General features: G+C 35.6%; 1 protein-coding gene and 1 long non-coding RNA gene across 2 annotated transcripts in view; one reads left to right on the forward strand and one right to left on the reverse strand.

Moving 5' to 3' along the window:
* LOC124632008 overlaps positions 1 to 24,673 on the reverse strand; it is an 85,372-nt gene that overhangs the window by 43,267 nt on the left and 17,432 nt on the right. The window lies entirely within an intron of this gene.
* LOC124632004 (sushi, von Willebrand factor type A, EGF and pentraxin domain-containing protein 1) overlaps positions 1 to 24,673 on the forward strand; it is a 73,797-nt gene that overhangs the window by 21,811 nt on the left and 27,313 nt on the right. Inside the window, exons 2-3 of the mRNA XM_047166658.1 lie at positions 12,655 to 12,733; positions 16,224 to 16,248. Coding sequence (XP_047022614.1) covers positions 12,662 to 12,733; positions 16,224 to 16,248 — 97 coding nt within the window. The 5' untranslated portion in view covers positions 12,655 to 12,661. The remainder of the gene's footprint in view (positions 1 to 12,654; positions 12,734 to 16,223; positions 16,249 to 24,673) is intronic.

Raw genomic sequence — 24,673 nt, forward strand, 5'->3', positions numbered from 1 at the left:
CGATAGCAATACCCAGTTGGTTCTAGGTTAGACCTTGTTAAAGGTTCAATTTGATGTCGTTTTTCTATGAACCACAAAAAGTACTGTAAGGCCTATTCTCACGGTCTGTCTATTTTTTATAATCCCTATATTTGTCCCGCAACCTCTAAATAGTTTTTCTCAGACTCTATTTCATTTACTTATCCTGTTTTCCACCCATACGTTAGGAAAATACCAAGTTTTTTGTATTAGGTGTGTTTGTTCGGTCGCTTCAGCCAGTTTTATTTGTACCCGCATGTTTGTATCAAAGGTTTTGTCAAAGGGAGGCTTTTTATCTGTGTGGTGCGGTTTCACTTATCTTGCATAAGCCCGTGTATGCGTTTTAGAAATGACAAGCTTGTTTATGTTTTTGTTTCGTGGTCTTCAATTATTATTTCTTTTTATCATTTTAACCGATACTTTTTTAATTAATTCGTAATTTATTTTTTGTTATTAGCTCTTCCTATAGCTAATTATTCGCCAAATTACAATCCTAAAGCGCAAATCTTCTTCAATTATTCCCTTTACAACTTCGCCGACCTCAATCTGCATCTAATTTAATATCACGATTAAAGTAAAAGTTAAATATTCTTAGTAAGAATTACTACAGCACAGTTTGAAATTGTTCTTAATTTTTAATAGTTTTGTCCTCTTTTACAGGTAATTGCCGTCTCTATCACACAACAGTAGAATTAATCGAGAGCGTTCGTAAAAAACAGGTAACAATAGAATAGTATATGTAGTAGAAAGGTTTTTATAACAGTACATAAAATAGTCATTCGTTTTTGATTTTTTTTTTTTGAAGCGAAAGCTAAGTGTGCGTCATGGAGGAAGAACTTGCATAAGCAATAAAATATTTGTCACCGTACCCACTTAAGTAAATAAAGCGCTCCATTCATGAATTTCCCTGACATCTAGAATGTAGTCACGTTATCAACCGGTCAGCAAATGTACAAACAGTTTGAGTAAAGAAAAAGTTACGCCTCTCACTTTCTTCAAAACATATCTCAAATAGTACCACGTGTCTTGAGAAAGTGCCCATTCGTCTGACGTTCTCACCTATCGTTTATTGCAAGCCAGTTATTGCCATTGATTGTCTGGTACCAACTTTCCCATTAACATAAGGAATTTAGACAATCTGATTATGTAAAACTGATCGTTTCGTGGTTTCTACTTGTCTGCACACCTGTTTAGTTTGAGCAGTTCTGCGTTGAAAATTATCTTTTTAAATTACGGAAGTTTCATTTTAAAGTCATTTTATTTTAAACGGTTTTAGTAAAAACTGTTTTTGCTGATATTTCTCTTAAAATATGCAACAAGGTAATTTTATACTTACTCTACAAAAACGCAGCAGCACTGCTTTTCATTTTATTTTAAATGTAATTTTTAAATCCCAAATGTGTAGTACATTTTTTTGAGTAAAGGTTCATTTTATTAATGGCACTTACTTTTTGATTTATTGCTGTGTCTGCGATATAGCATCAGAAATATAAATGTACTGAAAAATATTCTGCAAACATTTATTTAGCCAATTGAAAAGGACGAGAAATGTAACCTTCTTGATGGTCTTTTTATATATTTTTTTATACAACATAAAATATTACTAACAAGAATTGTGCAAAGTAATTGATCATTATATTATTGTTAACTTAACTTATATTTCACAATAAACTGTCATAATGAGACTCATTACCGTTATTGGGGAACATTATTTATTGTAGAAACCAATGATTAATAAATTGTCACCATCAATAAATAATATTAATTGAAAGCGTAAACATTGTTTCATTGGCTATTTTGGAACGATGTACATATTGGTTTTTAATGAGTAAATACAAATATCATCACCCGCAGTAGATTTGACAGAAGACTGAAAACGAAAAAATATCATTATTAGTTTGAATCAAATATAAATTCAAGAGTTCTAAAGCCTGATCAAATTACAAGAAAGTATTTCAGTTTTGAAAAAAATCACACAGGTACTAACTATACCATACATTTTAACAGCATTATATATTATATATCTATATTATATATTATATATTTATATTATGTTCTCAATTATATTGGGGCACAGTTTAACTGATTATATATAACGAACAACTCCTTAAAGCTAATTGATTAGATTGATCATAACGGAACAAGTTCGCTCGCTTTGTGAGATTTTGTAAACACGAAATACATTTGAATATGTTCACAACCACTTAACGTATTCACACATCGAAAACGTATTACCGAGAGCAAAATAAACGGATTTAACAAAACAAATAAAGCTCATCTGTTAATATAAATTACTTGGTGAGTGTTAATTTAAATAATTAATTGAAATTTTGTTTTAATGTTTAAATTATAGAAACTATGCTGTTGGACAGTCTGTGGAATCCTAAGGGGTATTTCATGCGAACCTCATGGTAAAAACACATAAGTTTTTCTAGACATTTCTAAATGTTAGATTAAGAACTAGAAAGTGTCTGTTGTATAAAGTTTGATAGCATTCATTTCCATTGAACGGTCATAAAGCGGAAAATACTCAGAAATAAACTTTGTTGCAATTGTGACTGTTTGTTGAATGCTGTCCCGTACAAAAGAGTAAAAGTTTTTAATTTTCCGGAATGAAAGTATCATATTTCCTTAGTAACAAAACTCACATTCGAACATTTTATTTACAGTACAGTGTAGATATCGACAATATTTTTGACAAGTAAATTAATATTCATGACATTGGTGACCACTTTCCTTTGACTGGACTCTTTATACGTAACGAGCACTAATTGCTATTTTGACCTTAATTGTACACTTTTTAAGAACTATTGTTCTCTAACAGCACCTTGCAAAAAAGCACGTAGGTATGCTTGCAGTTAGCCCATTTAGCGATTGAATAAGGCGTTCTAAAAAAATTACAACGTCTGTCATTTGTTTTCAAAACCTATTAAGAATTTTTATTTTTAAGTGAGTCCAAAGTCTACGTATACCTATCTCCATGAATCACATTTTATGTGTTCGAATACCATGAGAGCATTAATTTACACTATATTAAAGGCTGTTTGATTTGAATAAATAATGCTGACAATATCACGCAAAGCCTACGATGGGATGCTGTGAGAATATTTTTAATGTCTTTCAAAAGGACAGGTTTTATTTATGTAAATAGTAGTCAGACCACTTGTTACTAAGCCGTTTCTGAAGTAAAATTCTATAAGTTCTAACCATGGGTGGAATGATAAAAAGTATTTCCTTTTAATATATTACTTTAAACTTGAAAAAAAAACTTCTGAGTAAGATTAAAATTGAAACAATAAACAAAATTCTTGGAACTATCTTTCGAAGAAAGACCAACCAATATTGAAGCTTTTTAAAATGAGAACTCATTCCGTATTCTGCCGTTGCTCATCTGTTTTTGCATTCGTTACTTTAAAAGCCTTTTTGGTGTGACATACTTGCCAAAAAAGCTCGCGAAGGTTAATAAACTTGATTAAGATTTGATAAATTCCAAAAATGGATGAGCTAACCCAAGTTTCACATTCATTTGAATCACTTACCTACATTTGTATGAAATAAGTAAAACTGTAAAAAAAATCCGTTTTATCGAAGATCACAGGCAAACGTAACAACCTTCTATAAATATCTACTGAAATTATGTCATGAAACTACTAACACAAAACCTTTTATACTGAAGTTACAATATATCTAATCTTACCATCTATACTTTATTGATCATTGTTTGCATAACAGTGTGTTCACCGCAACTAAGTTAGAATCGTGAGACAATATTTCGAAAAACAGCTGCGATTACCAAGCCAATAAGCAGGTCAGCTTAAGTTTCCCATTATGACAATGGTCAATTATATGGAGCATCGGCCTGACGTGAGAAAACTCCAAATTCCATTTATAATAGAAGATCTTTATCTTTTTCACACAAACAAGCTTAACTCATGCTAGAATTCCATTTTTTTTTTTATTATAAGCTGATGACATACATACGTATGAGGCCACATACAACTGTTTCGTTGCCGAAATTGGGCCTGAGGCCGTAAACGTCAACTACCAATCATGGGGCTCATCGTTAATTTAAATTATTAATGTTCGACATTTAAAATGGTGATCGGTTACTATTAGCGGAGTCTTTGGGTCAGTAACAGTGGAAGGGGTCAATCAACCAAGGTTAGACTACGTTTGCCGCGGCTGGTCCTAGGGCACTTTTTAACTTTGCTAGTCACTTGTTTATTTGTAAAGAACACCTTCTTGTTGATCTTCAATCAGCAATAAAAAATACGATCCATTGCATTAATACCGGATGAAACCAAACTAATTAAACCAGCAGTGTTACATGTTCTCATTCAAACCCTTTCATTAACCAATGATAGCGATACATTGAAATCATAATAAAACCAGCAATCATTTGACAAAACAATAGCGGCCCGCATTGTTAAACATACTGTTTTATCGGCTAAATTACAGCGTAGGTGCTCAGCCGAAAACAATGGTTGTGTCAGTCTAATTCACCCTTATCTGGGCTTTACGTACCTAAATTGGGTTTGGATGAGGAATACGGTATGAGTTTTCTTATTAAAGCTTGTCTGGGATTAAATTTATAGTTTATAAGCTTGATACTCGATTTCGTGAGCGTGGACTTCAGAATTGCTGGGATTAAAAGGTTGTGTGTGTTCAGTCGTATTGTTACCAATTTGTGTTCTAGGAACCAAATACGTGAAATCGATTTTGCTATGGTGATCTAGTACCAAATTGAAATTTAAATCAAATAGGTATTTGAATTATTTTTTAAAATAATTCACTGTTATTTTTGACCTTTTATGAGTAAGAGTGATGATAGAAACACGCTTAAACTGATGTGTCTCATAACTTTGTTGTGGCTTTTCAGTGCATCTTCAAAGATGTCTAACCAACAATGAATAATACCACAGAATAGTAACGATGCCATACTTTCAAAACTACTTTCATAGTTCTTCCTAGTTTATTATGAATCTGAGGCCTAAAACAATGAACAACATAATTGAACTAAACCGTAAACCAACAGATATTCAAATAGCATTTGTTAAATAAATCAATAAGTTAAACCAGTAAATATTTATCGTGATGGCAACCAACTGCTCGTTATGTGTTAACAGAGAAATTCTTGAATAAATTCCAAATACATAAATACCGTATGTCCATTGCATCGTAGTTGTTTTACATATGTATCGTATGTGTAGGTATATATTTATTTAAGTATATATGACATAGTATTAGTTTATATAGGTATAATATAGACACAGTTAATTTCGCTCATTTTGATTTCTATTTTAATTTCTTAATCACACACCACACTATCTACATCTCTTTTATCCTTATTTTCCTTTCGCAGGTATGCTGGAAGAAATTTCCTTAGAAATAAGCATTACCTTTATAAATTATTTTTTTCCTCTCATATTTATTTATTGCATGTTTACAAAAATTTGTAAATAAATACCATTGCTGTTCACGCTTCAATTGTATAATTAAATTCTACACACGTTACAATAATTTGATGGAACTAGTTAACTACATTCCTAGCAATAATATAACCTGTAACAGAAAACCCTAATGATACAACAAAGTGACCGACTTTCGCTTAAATAATAAAATTAATTAGAACGGAACAAAATTGTCTTATCTGTTCAAAGATAGTAGCATCAAAGCGTCAAACTAATCTCACGGCTGCGCCGACGCAATGCTTAAGACAATGGGGAGGGGAGGTGCCGTGCGCGTGAGAACAGGCCACGGGGGCATACGATACATCACGAATTATGAGGAAGTTCTTCCTATTGGTCTCGTTTCCTCGACTAGAGACTTTTTTATTCTGTCATCATCATTAGGTACTAGAAACGGAAGAACATGCTTCAATCGACTACAGCACTTAAATCGTCGAATCATTAGATACTCTAGTACGAACTCACAATTTACATTTTCGCAGACTGCCTATTGCTTAAACGGAAAGGAAATTCGTGTAACTAAAACTGGTCAATTAAATTTGATTCAACAGGTTTCAGACGGACAGTCAGACATTCGGAATCCAAGTTATTCGCAGGTGTGCTTTAATTAGACGTTAGAGTTAAACGCAAGTGATTCCCAGTCTATTGTAGACAATCAGTAATCAGCACGCGCTTTGTAAAAGATTCACGACTGTTCCTATTAACAGAACGGTATTGAAAAAGAGGTGTGAACAAACATGGTAGAAGAGTAAAGTGTTTTTGGAAACCTAGCAGAGAAATGGGGACAATAAAAAACTATCATCAAAATGATACGTCCGGTATCGGCACACTATAGTTCGATGTAAACAAATTGCTTTGGCCAATATACAAGGGAGGTGAAATAACAATGTCCCTGCACATGATTTCTACACTAACAGTGAACCCTCGTCAACCGCGCCAATTTCAAACATTTAACGAATCTAACCCAATCCATCGACGAGTCGTTACTGCGGGAAAATGTATTCGTGTCCCCAAAAACGAGGGTTCCGTATCCAATCCACAGTTAGTCAGCAGTCGATACAGCAAATACGATTACGTGGAATCCGAAAATATTCATGGGTCGTAGTTTTCCCGTGATATGGGAGTGAAGGAAAATAGGATGTATGCTTGGCTAATCTTTCCGCCCTAGTAGTTTTCTCTGAGAAAGGTTATTTGATGCTCGTACGCAATGAGCTGGCAACGCGTCATTTAATGCACTTGCAGTAGATAAAACATACATGTACATGTCACCTATTTGCGGGAAGAAAATTCAAGGAACCTCTCTTATTTTTATTTTAGAGAAAAAATACTATTCATTTTTGCAAAAAGTTTCTTAAACCAAGACTCTGAAAATACGGCATCTCACGTAAAACTTCGTGAAATTTCAAAAATGATTATTACATATTGCAAGATGCAGCCACGCAAGGCAGACGATGAGTTCAAACCCCTCATTTGCTTCGGACCGTTAACCTTCCTGCATTTAATGCCTATAGAAACGCAATTCAGTTTTTCTGTTGCAAGTCCTGCTACGGTAAGGAATTGGCAGTCACGATGAATGTAAGAACCAGTTCGATTCTGGTGCCTTTGGGGTGAAGCCTAATGATGTAAACAAGTTCCTACTTTGAGTATCAAAGCAAAACCAAGTTATTATTATCATTTATAGAGGCTCTTTTATGTATGCAGCGACCCGGTTACATGTTGAATTTTCATTTGAAAAGTGCTATTGTGCAATCGATATCAATCTATTTTAATTACATTAATTATATAGTAATATCGATCAGATTGCTATATGTAAGATAGGCTTGCTTAATCGAAACAATTAGGCAAATAGAAACTAACTCAGTATACCTAAGAGACATATAGATACCTGCATCCAAAAACAGTTCATTTAAAATACACCAAAAAGCAAAATAAGTAACAACAGCAAGTCTACAATACACGTTATAAAAACTTGAATTCAAGCTAACTTTAGTTTCAAATAACAAACTCTCTAAGTTTTTTTACCTTTTCCTACAACGTAATTGGTCAAATTATAACGAGTTTCATACTAACTGGCGTATCACTGTTGCAATATCCCTAGAAGTAATATTACCTCCTGTAATACCGATTTCCTTTCTTACAACACTTCTATATCCACATTAAACATTCATAATGGTACAAGTCAGTTTCGTAGCTAAAATGTTGTCATTTAGGCTGAAATTGTAATCTTACGCAATCTTTCTAATATCTCTTAACTAACAAATCTAAACAGCAATATGGAGATAATTTCGAAATTTTATTCAATAATTACCATTTTTGATTAAACGACATACTAATCCAAATAACAATTTTGTAAACATGAATCAATTGAATACCATTTTTACCAAACAGAAAATCTTGCAGCATTGCGGATGACTGAAGCAGAATCTGCTTTAAATTTTAAAACTATAATTATTTAAATATAGTATACCTTCTCCATGGCTTTTATCAAAGATACCCTGTCTTATTGGATTCACTACGGCCCCGATACTAGGTAGGCAAGTTTCCACTAGGTTATTCATCCGTGACACACCGATATTCAAGTTTGAAACCAGGCGATTGTCTGACCTCCTCAACCCTGGCAGAAACCTGATTTTCAAGTATTATACTATCAGTGTACAAGTAGAGGCTTATTTCTTTACGTTATTAAGTATCAAAGTATCAAATTACTAGTAAGTGATAAGTATTTTTAGTTGCAATATGAAAGGCATGACTGGTGTGTGGTTGTCCCTTTAGGATACAATATAGACACGTATACTGCCATGATATACTTCGACATCTAAACCCTTCAGAAAGCATAACTTCATAGGTATAGGTGCCTATTCAGAACATATGTTGAACATCATGCATGATATAAATGAGATAATAAAAAATATTTCGTGTTTATTTAATAAATATTTGGGAAGCTCTAAGTAGCGTTTCTTTATATTTACTTTATATAATCTCATTAAAATACCACTTTAATATTGAAAAATTCATAACCATAAACACACTGATTAAATCATACAAATACAAATATTGTATATACATACGTATATCCAAACAGAGAACTTATGTTAATTAGTCGATTGTTAACATAAAAAGTACAATCGAAACCGGACACGAATCATGACATCATTGATAGACGGTAAAGGTTACAATGCCAGTTGTTAAAGAAGATAATTTTCAGAGGTTTTAATTTAACCGTCATAACCGTCGGCAGCAAGGTTAACCCTTCGCGTTTTTATAGAGGTATTGTTATTAATAATTGATGACGTAAGACGGAATAACCTTCCTACCTTCCTGGAGAAGTTGGATTCTAAAAGAACACCCTATATTATGTACCTACTGCAACTATATTTTCTTACCCTAATATAACCACATGTCGACTCTTTGCTCTTAATTTATGGTAAAAAATATAATTTTCATGCATTTTCCTTCCTTTAGAATCTTCCCGAGCGCTTATTAATTAAACTTTTAAACCGTTTTATGTAACAAAAGTTTTATTAATTCATAAACGTCTCCAACTAACTCTTTTTATGTTTTCACTAGAAAAACCCTTAAAAATCCAGAAATTACTCACAAAATTCCTGCAAAATTTTGTTATAATAAACTTTTATATTACTTACTCTGCTCTCCTATGAGTCCTTAAAGTTAAACTTGTAATATAACTAGGATTATACCGTGCTCTCAAGTTAGGGGCAACTTTCATAACTTTTCACATTAAAATTTTATTTCAAATGCACACCGATTCCGTAGCCACAAAGTCCCAAGGAATCGATTCTTGCGTCTAGTGCATCAACTTTATTGAGCTTTATCGATTTTAAATTATCGAATCCTCGATTTCTAGTATCGGAATAACTGTAAAATACCTAGATATAAAGTTACTACTCAATATGATTTCAAAAAAGGAACCTACGTAGTTGCCAGCTGGCAGGTAATATTAAAAAAAAAACAGAGCATATGATGAACCACAAAATCCTTTTCCCCGGTGGTCCATTACACGAAAGAGCATAGACCAGTATGTTATTATGTAATAATCGGGTACACTTACACTACATATGTGAGTACCAATCATTTCTGTACCGTTACAAGGAACCCGAGCATTCCATTACCAGTTTTTACGATCAACAATAATGACATCAAAACGTGTATGCGCATAACTTTTGCTATTTTATTTTATTTCAACTAAGAATTGATGATAATGTTAATTGTCATTTAGATTTAATAACACTTACCTCTTAATATGGTAGGTTTGTTAATATTTTCTAGGAAAATTCACGTAAATTTTCTCGATTCATGATCGCCCGACCATCAATGTATCGAGTTTCATTAGACCATAGTCTAGCAAATTGTCATGTGTAGACCTTTGACAGTCGTTCTGGTAAGTCAAATGTCTTAGAACCAGTATTGCCTAGGGCTATCGGGTTACTCGGAAAGTGGGTTATAAACGTCAGAAAAGCTATCGCACTATGTAAAACGTTGGTAGCTAAATCTGATTCAAATGGAAACCAACTTGATCGTAGTTTAGAATATTTGTAAAATGGGGAACCTTCTCGTTTGAGTCCGATATATACTTAGGTACGATTAAGATTAATTTGAAAATTGCTTTTACCTTGCGTAAGTAATTCCTTAAACTAATTTCTATATTCAATGCAATAATAAATTGATTTCCTGTTCAATGGTATAAACGACCGTCTATACACTGATTGCCCTTGCTCCACTTAAATATAAATCGGTGTTGGTACGTTTTCAGCCACTTAGCACGCACACGACAGAGTTCGTTGCTTTATCATGTTGAAACGAATTTACACAATCGACTCATTGTGCTTTGACAAAGCTTTGCCACTCTTATCTTTTAATTGTAGCGTACTATTCTCATAATTTTAACTTACGAAAAAATGTTTCTTGAATCCCACAGTTAGTTATTTAAGAATTGTCGTCTTGCAAATTGGATCCTTAAGTACATATGCGTGATTTGTAAAAAAACTTGAAAATGTACATTTTTGAATGTTTGCTATCGTACATTAATTAATGGCTATTTTGTGAATTTTATGTAGGTAGCACCTTTCCAAAATTACTCTGTAACGAAAATACATTTTCAAAACTGAATTTTATTACGTAATTTGTTTTTGTACTATACCCGCCTTTGTTCGTACCGTCAATCATTGTGTCGATGTCGCAAGTTATAAACTACTTTTTACGGGTACGGGCGAAAATATAAAAACAACGGATCAGATTGGGTTATGATAGATTTCGGACACGCTGACAGAATCTAAATAACATAAAGCCAATGAACAAAGCTGAATAGTTTCGAATGTTCCCTCAGATGACTATCTACATTGTTCGCGTTGATGTTAGCAAAATAGAATGCAATTGCATTTGCAAGTATGAAACCATTCCAACGTAAAATAAACAGTACAACTTAATACCAACTAGAACTTGTTGTTATTTATTTATGGAGCAACTAACGTTAATACTGAGAGCATTTTAGTGAGAAAATAACATCTAATGTTATTTGAAGTAAATAAACAGAGCTCGTTTGTATTATTTCTCTTAGTTAAGCTATCAAAATTCTCCCACGTCTGCAATTTAATGGAAAAATATATTTGCAACTTCATACCGAAATGAACAAAATAAACGTTTATCTACATAAACCACGATTAAAACCGATGACGTAGTCATTTAAGCACGCAGAACGGTTGTACTCATTTGGGTGCGCAGACGGATTTAAGCTGGCAGATTAAATTAAACCCAACATTTGTCGGAAAAAACCAATAACCAATTATGATGAATTCACAGCTCAAACTGACACACTTAGGTACTTACCTATACCTGATTTTTAAGAGCAAACGAAAAATTTCATTTCACGAATCACAATTCGATTTCGAAATCACTATACAAATACGCTGACGATAATTTCAATTAATACATAAATGAGTTGAGAATTGATTTTTGTTATTTTCGTTTCGTCATAAATATTAATCAGATGCCGAAGTCTCGCTGTTGATTTTTTGATTATTTAAAGAGTGAAGCACTGGAGAGGACATGACGTTAATGCGATGTAATTAACTGCATAATTATTAACTAGCATTGAAATGTTTAATAAAATCGGCTCTGGTGGCCCATTTTTATAGCTCGAATGAGGTGAACTCAAGACATGTGAGAAAATATCTCCATGCTAACCAAAAACCATCCTAAATCACATACTTTCTTAAAACTTAAAAGAGCTTTAACGATGCAGCAATACCATAAATGGCCAATGAGTTTTTCTTATGTACTTAAAATCTACTACAATCTCGAAAGATAAGATTCTTGCTAGAAACCCTTTTTGGACGTTTTATGACCTGCAAAAATAGATCCACTATTCGGTCGATGTTCATAACTTCTATCTGCCATCTAATTTGCACAGACGCTAAGTCGCAGTATTCACTTCGGTCATAATATCAATTATGTATGGCATAACGAGTACACACACGTCAAGTAAAAAAAATATAATAAAAACAAATAAAACGACATTGTTTTTACTTGACATACAAACACAAAGTATTGTAGATTACATTTCACGTAACAAACTAAGAACTTTCAGAGTAGCCAGTTTGCAGTTTGTAATAAAACACCCACTAGTTTACTGTTGCAACTCCATTTACGATTATAAGTTCGTGGGTGGAGGACTGAAGTACAAATGACAAAAGAATTTAGTATTTGCTGGTACAATTAATTAATAAATATCTATGCTCTATTAAATCACTTATATACTTATAGATCAATTACTTATTATGTCATCTATGGCTGTTATGGCCGGCGGTATATGATTGCGTAGCAAGAATAAAGTCTCTGTAATTTGCTTTGCTGTTGCTCTGATTTTGAGCACTTAATAAGTACCATTAACTTTTACGCAATAGAACAGGTATACTACTCAGGTCAGATAAACACTTTAAACCAAAAAAACATTCTGATTAAAAGCATTGGTAAAATCGAATTTAGGAATCCGCTGAATAAACTGTAGAAAGCATGCTAAATGACAGTTCATTCTGTTGTTATTTCAGACTTTTCTTTCTGTAAATATAAATGCATTATTTTGGCAACTATACCCATGTTTCTGTAACGTTGTTGTTAAGAAAAGCTAAGCATTATTATGTTTTGTTCACAGATTTACGATGTTGATAAGGTGTCCGGCGGCACTATGTGTCGTCGCGTTTCTACTGGCTGCTGTGCAAGCCAGCTCAGAGGTAAGCTTTTATTGCTTATTTTATTTATTTACTCAGCTCAACTGCATCTGTTGTCCGTTGTACTGAATGGATGATTGCATCTAAGCGTTCGTCTACAGACATAAAAATACGTAGCTTGTTAAAATCGAACTTATTTAATGATCTGTCTACCTAAGACTAGTTTTTTTTTTTTGATAAGTCGTCTTAACTTATGTTACTTGGCTTGCATATTTTAATTTTTCAGCTTAGCCCATACCATTTGTAAAATGATTGCAACACGTAAAAAAATGTGTAGCTCAACTTTTTAAAGGAAAAGCTCAAGCGACTTTTACGTTTATTATTTTACACATTAATATTTAATTCCTAATGCGAGAGACTAATCAAACCCATATCCCAGTGGATTACAAAGTCCGATATTGTACTCTGTTATAGTTCTCATAATTTCAGGTAAAACATTTTTCCCTCAGAACTAATCTTAAAAGTGCTACTCACTTAAGTAGAAATATAATCCGTTTCAACTTTTTACAAAAGCAATTTGGATTATTCCATTCTAAGATGGAATTTTATATTGCGACATAATAGTAACTACCTACTCTATTAGTCGAATTAGTTAGCTAAACTCGAAATACCATTAAAATTGGATTGACTATCAATAAAACTAATAACTGAGCCATTAGGGACTAATAGATAGGTTTATTTTGACACAAAATAGTAGGAGACGTAAAAAATAATCAAATCGAATTTGCCGAAAAACAAAGGCTTCTAGAGTCAAGGAAAAAGTTCACGAAGTAGAAAAAAGGTTCGCTTTTTTGAGCTTCTTTTAAAATATTTTAATTATTCGATTATTCGAAATAATAAATAATTAAATGTTTGTTTAGCATAAGCGGATGTACAGACATCCTTCTCGATCATATTAGTGGAACATCTCATTGTATGGTAAACAAACTGTTATATTAACACAATGCATTGCAACACTATTATTGCAAAGTTGATTGCTTTTACCGAATTATCGAACAAAGAAAATACTTATTGTTCTTTCGTGTTCATTATGTGGTGTATTGTCTTGTTACTGCATCAACTAAATTATTTCGCTATAATGCCTAAAGGTCAGGCTTGGCACGTTCTACGAGTATTCCCAGATGCCTGAACTCGCTAGCAACCTATGTATGCAACTTGAGATAGTCTGTCGAGATGCAAAACCTCAATATAAGTCAATGTCGAACCCTTCATGATGCTCGTACATACCTACACTTGATATTATAGTAATCAAGTATGCAGTAATCAGCAGTTCTGTATCTGTTTCAACAATACACACAGTCATTAGTCGTAATCACCACAGTACGCTATCCACACATCTGTACCACAATTCACAAAACGTGTTAGTTTTGCCACAGCTAATAATACTATCTATCATTACGCTCGTAACACCTCCGATTCCAATTAATAATTAATACATGTCAATGCCGCAAAATTGCTTCATAATTATTTATCAGATCGACGATTTAAGTCATAGAAATTCGACACTACAAAAGTGGTTAAATTCGATACGGTAGGCGAGGTATCGTTTATTTTACGAACGACGTAATTATCCGTGAACACTGAAATTTTATAAAATTGTCTGCTAGGCCGTCTCATTATAATATAATAACGAGTTACGTAATAACTGCTTGTTCTGTGCAGTCAGTCTGACGATCGATTACAAGTCGATTACACGTAGAGACCATAGCCTGTCGGAATCCATTAACTTTCATGTCACCGGGTGTCATGTTGGTACAAATCGGCGGCTATGTGATTTTATAAGTAGTTAGACAAATATTGCGACTACGAGTTTGCGCTTTCAACACACACTCTGTTTGATTTGGCAAAAGCATCACGTATAATTCCAGCATATATTTGAATGCATCGCTTTCGTGTGATATTTACTTAATTAATTATGAATTCAGGTTTTCAACTAGAATTTAATAACATTATGAATTGCCGCAACGTTGTGACAAAACCGCAGAATCGAATCAGCAAAATTCACTGAAATAAAACTTGACTCATAAATTCTCTTTTCCTTATCGCTCATAAAAGTTCCCGGCAAACAAAGTAAGTAAAACTACCAAGCTTCCAAGTCAGTTTAAGTGTAGGGGAAAATAGTTGATTCAATCCACTTCTGCTGACGAACTGCGTTATATTGTAAGTACTTTCTAAGTATTTGAATGTTGGCTCTCACCATCAATCAGCAGTCGGGTGTTATGTAACAATTAAGAGAACAGATTCGTTGTTTTATTAGTTGTGAACAATAGAAGTTATTGTTTTATTTATATCTGTTTTAGTCGGTCACGGGTGGCGAGTGTCCTCGCGAACCCACTTTCCCCAGTTTGGCAAGCCGCTCGAAATGTTTCATTCTGTCACGACCGCCCCGTTATATCAATTTCCAAATGGAAAACTGTGAAACTGACCACATTTCGGATTTGTTTCGATGTATGCGGTCTGGGAATATCAATCTATAATTTTTTTGTGATCGTTGCGTATGCTTTGTGTTTGCGTTTGTGTAAGGGTGCAGCACGGTTTTAAGGCCAGTAACATACGCGCCAAGTTTAAATAAGGCTAGATGACATTTACGAATTCCGAAAAAAAATCAAAGAAAAAAAAATACGTACCAATTTTATTGATTTGGGTCGAGAATCATTAGCATAATTACCTCCCTGAATATAGCACGGATGCAAATCAACAGCTTGTATACAAACCCGGTATAATATAACAAGTTAAGTTGCTTGCATTGGAAAGCACGTTACATAGCCAACTTAAGTCAAGATCGTTGGCTCTATTTAACTGATTACGTTAATATCTAATATCGTGTAATAAAGCAATTCATTCAGAATGAGAACAAGAATTTAATTAGTCAGTCCGGTATATAAAATATGCAAAAAAGTTTTGAAGCCGTCTCTTAATATGCTTACAATGTCGTGGCGAGTCTTTACGCGTACAGAAAACTTCTTGCGTACAAAGGCATATTTCACTTTACTACTGTCTACGTTTGCTTTCTATAACATAGGACTCTTTACGTACAGAGAGATCGTTATCGTTACGACAAAGCCTTAGAGTTGTTTCAGAGGACGTTGGTTTTCCAAATAACTGGGGTTCCGAGCTTCCCAGATTAAAGCATCGACATCCAGCTATACCATCGACCAGGGCAACATACAAACGAGATGATTCCGCACAAAGATTTTTAGAATTAAACCTGCCTTTTGTTTCTATGTACGACACGTACGTATTGTGCAGAGCTTTGAAACTTTGTCCATGACCAATAGGTATTTTTTTTTTATAAATTGGTGTGCGTCTTGTACGAGACATTTTTTGGGGTGAATGACCAGAAGCTTTACTCGATACCGCATTATCCTTCCCCGGCTGGTTACTCCATCGGTTCGAAATACTTCAAAACTTCGCAAGATCAAAGTGCTGCCTGCCTCAAACATTTTACAAAACTTGAAGTGCAAATATCTAATAATTTTGTTTTTGTTCACAGGGCAACCTTTTCACGTGTCCGAATGGTAAGTGAAATATCTTTATTGTTTAATGTCTACTTCATACAACTTCTGCCAATACTTGAAATAACTTCGACGGGGATCGGACTTTCTATTTAATTAAAATCGGGGCCAGTGCCTCGGTTTACCTTTGGGAAATATAAAACTTGCTAACATTGTTGTTTTAGCGGTTTAATGAACAACACGCTGTACATGAACTTTCATTGTTTTATTGTGGAGTTGTTTCAGACATATGACTTGTTTGTATTTGTTACTCCCAGTGTTTTCCGTAAGTGTGTTTACTGGTTTAATCAATAAACTAAACAAGTGCAAACCGTACCGTGCAGGCAGGAACTACCCACAGCGAGTGCGTAATTATTAAAGCTACCTACGTCGCGTCGCTTAGAACAATGTGTTATGAAACTCTGACGCAAGGTTCTTGTGAGCTTTCAAACCAATATTTTATCAACTGGTTTTGCTACTAAATAAAACAATAGAAACAAAACACACACATTCATATCTATCATAGTCTTTAGGTAGACGCATACCTTGACATTGATCCACTTAATAAAAAAATCGTAGGCACTGTATTTTTGCAGGACACACATAATTTTTGGCATCGAATTGCATTTTCAAGTATCTTAATAACTTCCTAAAAACACATTACTTAGGTACATGTACTACTAGTTGGCATAAATTTATGCTGTTAGACATACCTGCTGCCGAAATGGTATAAATACATCTATTTATCATCTCAATAGAAAGCACACGACTAAAGTAATCCAGAGCAAATCAAAACCAATATTAGAATAAATAGTCGACAATATAATACGCTGTTCATGCAGTTCGATTTCAAAGCGGTTTCTAACGACCTTGCGCTCGCGCATCCGCCAGCTAAGCTAAATAGGCGGTGACCACATCTTGTGGAATTTTGCGTCGCTTTGACTAACGACTTAAAAACTAGCCTAACCACTATTGGTATACTGTAGAGATGGGTAACTCAGGAGTGATAGATACAAATGATATGAATCATTCCATTTGAATCAATCACTCTTCATATCTTTACATATCCGAATGTGTCAGTAGTTCAGTATATCTTTCTTTACACCTCACTCACTCGTCGGTCATCGCGTCGGGTACTAACTGATCTGTGGCGTCGGATAGCTTCGTCGCGCGCCATTGGTTGAACGTCAAGCGAGCCGTCTCGCTCGCACCCATACGATTACGAATGTCGTTACTTTGACCACAATAAGTTGACACCCAATAATAAGTTGTTAACTCTATTGCTCACGCATAAGGCTTATAATTGTTTGTCCTTAGTGAATATTTCGGTATTATAATCTTGTCAAATGTATTGAAAACTTACCGCCTACCGAACAAACATGTTTTGACTCGAAATACACATTTTGAACTAAAATTTAATTTTCACGTAAATAATTTCGTAGGTAGACAGTCCTAAGCCTGTGTAAAGTATGAAAGGAAATCAGAAGGCTATTTCTATTTTTATTTTCTAATACTTACTAAACTAATGCTTATACTCAATACTAGATTGCGATTGACTATTCATTGAACTAATTAACATAAAAGAAGTAGGTTGTACCTACAGTCATAAGAATAGTATTTTTTTTTAATTAGAAAAAAGTTGTTCAATCGCAACCGCTCAATATATCAGAAAGATGCAAACAACAACCAACCTATCACTATATCTGAATGATCTATTTGAATGAGTGAGCCGCACACGAGTTGCGAGTTTAAACGAGCTACTGAGTTATACTGAGCTACTGATATAAAGATATGAAAGAGTGATTCATATCCCAGTGATTGAAAGATGCATATCTATCTTTTCTTTTCAATGACACATTTTGCCCATGTCTAGTATACTGTAGACTGCAGGCATTATATGTGTTAGTAAGGTGTGCTGTAATAAAGCAAGCGTAATAAATAAGTAATTATGGTGGTAAATAGGCAATGATATCCCCGTGGTTACACCGGTATCGATTGCATCTGAAAGTACATACAACACTATAGAATTAACTAGCTAAATAGAGAGAGGCTTTGAAAATCTGTACCACCTACCGCATGCAATAAATTGCACAATAATTCAAAAATAGCGATCAAATACGCTGTCATCATTAGAATGCTAGGAATGTGCTTAAATGCAATTAATTTCTTACTTTTTAAATACGTGCTATTTGTTAATTGTTGATATTGAATAAACCATATTACTTCCTAGATAGTTATCTACATTTTTATAATGGAGTCCTTGAAAATACCTCTAATAACAGTTTTAAATAGATGCATTTTTTCACAAACGATTTAAAATAAATAAATACTTTTGTACAAAAAATTACACAGCTATGAAATAAGAAAGAAATAAGCTTTAGTAGGAAATAATCCCACTACAAAACAATATTTTCAATCTCCTTTATACATGACACCAACACAGACCCCTATTTTTTAAGGGGAAGTCAATCTCAGGACCCGACCTCTAGATAAATGATGCGGTCTCCGTAACATATGTACGTTCGGAGGCTCTACGTGTAAAGTTTAGATAACTTAATGTGTTTTCCGCGTATGCAAAGTGAAAAGAAAGTGCTTTTCTTATTCTAAATGAGTTTTCTAAGTGCACTTGTTGCATTTAAAATACCAATTTCCAGTGTAAGTACTAACGTTGGTATTTATTAGATAACAATACACATTGACGTCGAGAACATGTAGGTACCTAGTATATTTTCTAGAAACTAAAATAAGTCTCCAACACGTACCTACTAAGTAAACAATTCAGGTACACGTAAATATCATTCAATTGCTTTTGCAATTAATTATGAAAGTGGAATGGCGTTTCAGATACGTTATTTTATGTCAACCCTTTCAAACTGTTTGACCTACTAAAGGATTCTATTTTGAATCATGAGCTGAAACGTAGGCGAAATGAATTGAGTTTGTGACTACGTCGGTTTTCATCAGCCACATAATTAGCCTAGGAAATTGCCTCGAGTCCCGACACACGTGCACTGATGAACTCGCGTAATCAAACGTTGAGGACCTACGTCACTGGGCTAAAGTATTGCCCCTAATTGCCTGACAAACAACGATTTAATGCGAAACGAAGGGTGGATAATGAATGCGGAAAATATGAATATGGTATCGATTGACGTTTTCCCAGAAATTTTAATCAAGTGAAAAAGGAAGAGAAATATCCTTTTAAATTTTACAAGAAAGAAAATTTATAAAATGAAAAGGGTTTGTTTTTAAAATATGAGATTAATTTACAACGTATTACGCAATCTTGTGATACAATAGTACCTACCTAAATCCACCAGGTATTATGTAGTTTAATGTTATCCATTAGATCACGGTTACTCTTTATTAAAAACAGATAACCTTATTACACTTCATATTAAGAATGAATCAAATACCTATGTTTTTTTTTATGAAAATCTCGAAACTCATTAAAAGGTCATTGACTCCGTTGCATTATCTCTCGTTCTATTTCCTTACAACGTAACACCTACATAGTTAAACATCAAGATTATTCAACAGAGTTCTCAGCGATTCCTATTACCTACTGTTACACAACATTGCACAAAAACTAGGCACAGTGCTTAGCAATAAACCACATTTTAGTTCTGAAAATAAAGTTAGGGTGCAGCCACAACCTGTTATTCACCCAGTAATATAATTACGCAGGATATTGGAGCAACAGTCGCAAATAACAATGTTCCTGTAGACAGATTGAATCGAAAATCGCTCCAATCTGGAATTAACGCGACAGACTTGTGATTACACGTAATTCAATGGAGTTAATCCGTGTAGCTGTTGTTTACAGTACGTCGATATAAAGCTTTAGAAACTCAAACAGCATTACTGAACAAAGTTCCCGCGAAGATGCCATTAGAGAATCGTTTTGACACGAAATTACGTCTTGTTAATTACTTAATCAAATAAATGGAACAAAAAACAATTTTTACTCACAAATTAGTTGATTGAGATAATTTGAGAAGCAAATTATACAGGAAACTCAGATCCAAGGCAGTTCGCATAAAATTACCGTCAGCCACAATATTGCGAAGAAAAAACAAATATTGCTCTTTGGTCTAGAACTGATTTTTGCATGAAGCGTAAATAATACGAAAAAAAAATTGTTGGATTTCCCAATATATTATATTATTCTTAAAGAAACCTCCCTTTAATATTATTATACAGAGTGTTTGGGTGAAATGGCGGCGATAGTGGAGGAGTCCAACGTAGACTCTGTGTTCATGTTGGGTGACTATAATGCGCAACCCGGCGAGCGGTTTGGCGATGAACTGTTTGACTTTTGTGTTGAACAGAAGTGGCGCTGTGCTGATGTTGAAATTTTAGGACTTTCATCGGACTCATATACTTACGTAAGTGACATTTATGGATCTCATAGTTGGTTAGACCATTGTTTGGTATCTGAAGCGGCGTGGACTTCCGTAGCTAACGTTAAGATATTATATAATGTTTATTGGTCAGACCATATTCCTTTACAAGTTACCTGTAACTTGAGTGTACTTAAAGCCAAGACCAGATGTCATGATAGCGTACGTAATAAAATTGTATGGGGTGAAAGGGATTTGACACAAATTGACATGTATAAAAAATTATGTACGACAAGACTGAGAAATATTGATTTCCCTCCTGATTTAAAAAACTGTAGTGACACATTGTGTACAATTGTAAATCATAGATGCGTTATTGATAAAATATATAGTCAAATTGTTAACATATTAAGTGAATCATCAAGTGTTACCTACTCTGGGCCGGAACATAACAAAAGACAACCAGTAATAGGCTGGAACAAATATGTTCGTCAGGCGCATTTGGAGGCTCGACGGGCTTTCCAGAATTGGGTGTTTTGCGGTGAACCTAAAAATGGCACTGTATATGATATTATGAAAGAAACTAAACGAGTTTTTAAAAGTAAACTGAAGTGGTGCCAGGAAAATAGGGAACAAATTAAAATGAATATTATAGCTTCCTGCCACGATAAAAAAGATTTCAGTAAGTTTTGGAAGCATACCAACCAACTAAATAGCAGGTCGAGCCTTCCTGCAAGTGTTGAGGGTGTTAGCGAGCCTGCAGCAATTTCAAATTTATTTAAAAATCACTTTGTTGTGAAGGCCCCGTTAGGTGAAATGGGTGAAGTCTCGACAGATAGGGAGCCCGCGATGAAATCATTGTTAAGGGTTTCATCTAAGGAAATAGTGGCAGTATTGAGAGACATGAAGCGTGGAAAGTCACCTGGGCATGATTTTCTAAGCATTGAGCATTTACAAAATGCGGGTGTACATATGCCCAGAGTTTTGGCGTTGTTCTTCAATTTGTGTCTCTCGCATACCTACCTTCCACCCGACTTAATGAAGACTTTGGTGGTACCCATCATTAAGAATCGCACCGGGGACTCTTCGGACATAAATAACTATAGGCCCATATCGTTGGCTACGGTAATGGCGAAGGTGTTGGACAGTGTGCTGGACAGACAGTTAGATAAACATCTGTCGCTTCACGACGCTCAGTTTGGATTCAGAACTGGTCTGTCAACTGAACAAGCTGTTCTTTGTCTCAAGCACACTGTTCGATACTATACGGACAGGAAAACCCCTGTGTATGCATGTTTTCTAGACTTATCTAAAGCCTTCGATCTGGTGTCCTATGGTGTATTGTGGAAGAAGATGTATGAAGAAACAACGCTACCAGGTGAGTTGATTGAGTTGTTTAAGTTTTGGTACGGTCATCAAACCAATATGGTTAGGTGGGCAGGTGCGCTATCCGATCCGTACGGGCTGGAGTGTGGGGTGAGGCAGGGCGGCCTTACGTCACCAAAACTCTTCTGTCTGTATGTGGATCGGCTGGTTCGTGAGCTCAGCGGCACTATGGTAGGTTGTTCGATTGACGGAACACTTGTCAACAATATCAGTTACGCCGACGACATGGTGCTGCTGGCTCCATCGATCAGCGCCCTCAAAACGCTATTGTCGGTGTGTGAGCGTTATGCGGAGGCCCATGGACTTAGATATAATGCGAAGAAGAGCGAGTGTCTGCTGTTCAAGGCAGGCACTAAAAGCTATGATGTACCACCTATTACACTTGTAGGGACTGCTTTAGAGTGGGTCACTTCTTTTAAATATCTGGGGCACTGGGTCACTGCTACGCAGACTGATAATAATGACATTGAAAGGGAACGTAGGGCGCTGTCAGTCAGGAGCAATATGTTGATCCGTAGGTTTGCAAAGTGCTCAAGGGATGTCAAGAATACTCTGTTCAGAGCGTACTGCACATCTCTCTACACTTGCAGCCTATGGGTCGACTATACGCAGAGGGCCTACAGCGCCTTACGAATCCAATTCAATAACGCATACAGGGCACTATTGAGATTGCCGCGACACTGCAGTGCATCAGGGATGTTTGCGGAGGCGCGTATTGATGACTTTCACGCTATCATCCGAAAGAGAATCGCATCCCTGATGTGTCGGGTGCGGGGCAGCGCTAACAGTCTCTTGAGGACTGTGGCAGATCGGACTGATGGCCTCATATTAAAACACTGGACAAAGACGCAAGTGTTGTCTACAAACCGTGCCCAGAAGTAGTGTTGAGTTGTGTACGTTTTTTTTTTTTTTTTTAATGAATTGTATTTTGTTTATTTGTCATGACATGATTATATAAAATTTTTAATTAATGTGTTGCCTAAATGTGTGTTTATGTACTAATACTAGATTATAAGCTGTGTGTCTTTACTAACAATAATGGATTGTTTTTATCTGAATTAAAATTGATTATTATTATTATTATTTGTATGTCTCTAACCGACCACGGGACTACAGAGTCCCGGATTTTTGGAAGGCGAACGTGGGGCCGAAGCCAACACGCTGAAGCCCTTTTGAGACAACTTTAATGAAATGGTAACACAAAACCGACGATTATCCCTGTATACACTATAGAAATGTACCCAAGGACAATCCCCGGTTCTGTGCTAAACTATTGCTAACTATGGATGAAAACTACTTAGGCTATTGTGATGGGATGCTAATGGACTAGGAATGGGGAAACTACGGGAACTATGGCACCTGCCGATGACAATGTATTAAATACATGTTAAAATGGCAGGTGGAGACTCGCCAACTCACTTACTGGGCCCCCGGGAATCAGTCACTGAAAAGCAACAAGAGGGCAACAGGGACATGAGCGGCTGAGAAGGGTGAGGATACCTCGGCGGACTTTAAACGCAGATCACGCGCTCCCTGTGGGTCCAGCATCACCGGCCCACTCGCCACTTACCACGAGGCACCTACCCTCCGAGCAGGACTAACCTTGCTCTAGCGACTCCACTCTGACCGGCCGATGAAGGCAAGCCAAGAGGCGGGAGACCTATCCCCCGTCATGCTTCACTCCGGCAAGCCGGAGGTGGGGGACAGTATACTCTCCCTGGAGCACTCGGATATATAGCCCCGCGGGGTCGCTACTCCCCGTCATCCGCCTCAGATGCCCTGCGGGGCATTATTATTATTATTATTAATTCAATTTATTTAATACAACATTCCAATTGAGTATGTTCGGCTTCGTAGAAAAACAAAAACGAATCGCTTTATAAAAGTTTTGAAAAACGAAGGCAGTACGGCTGACGTCAGCTTATCGAGCAAAGCTCGTAAACGTTAATTAGGAGTACAAACTGTTACATACGTACATACATCTGTTTATTTGTATATGTCACCGTAAGATTACAAACATCGTTAGATTACAATCTATCTCGAGAGATTGTAAACTGTCGAATTATTGTAAACCGTAACACCTGATTGCAATTTAACGCATTATTTTTCGCTATATTATAATCTATCGATGAGAAATTGTCAAATTGTCAACTGTCCGAAAGCTCTCCCTGATTGGTCAGTCTTTTTGTAAGATCGAGAGCGATGTAGAGCGGTCAAATTGTCAACTGGCGTAGAACGGAATGCATCTTGCGCGCTGATTGGTAGAACGTCAAAAAAGACAATGTTCTTTGCAACTCCCGGTGTCACAGCTCTTTGACGTGCAAAAATAAGTGACGGTTTAATTTTTTATAAAATCAAAAATTGTACTTAATTTTTAAGACTCAAATTACACACAATTAAAAATTGTATTAAAAATTGAAGTTAGTGACGAAAACGAATCGCTGCAAAACCGACTCCACGTAGTCTTGTCTGCCCTACCCCTAGAGTGCAATTCAAAACCGCGTAGGCGCGGAGGGGCGAGGCGGCCTGCGAGCTGAGGCGCAGGTAGTTTCAGCGCTCGCCGCCGCGGCTGAGGCTGGCCGGCTCTGCCGGCCAGCAAGCCGAAGCTGCGGTGGTGAGCGTGAAAACCATCTGCGACGATAAGCTCGCATGGGACCGCCGGAGCCCCGCAGCGCCGGAGCCGTGACAGAAGTTATGCTTGCTGCATGTTGCATGCTTAC

The sequence above is a fragment of the Helicoverpa zea genome, chromosome 7 (genome assembly GCF_022581195.2).
Source record: "Helicoverpa zea isolate HzStark_Cry1AcR chromosome 7, ilHelZeax1.1, whole genome shotgun sequence".
In the NCBI taxonomy this organism is placed as follows: Eukaryota; Metazoa; Arthropoda; class Insecta; order Lepidoptera; family Noctuidae; genus Helicoverpa; species Helicoverpa zea.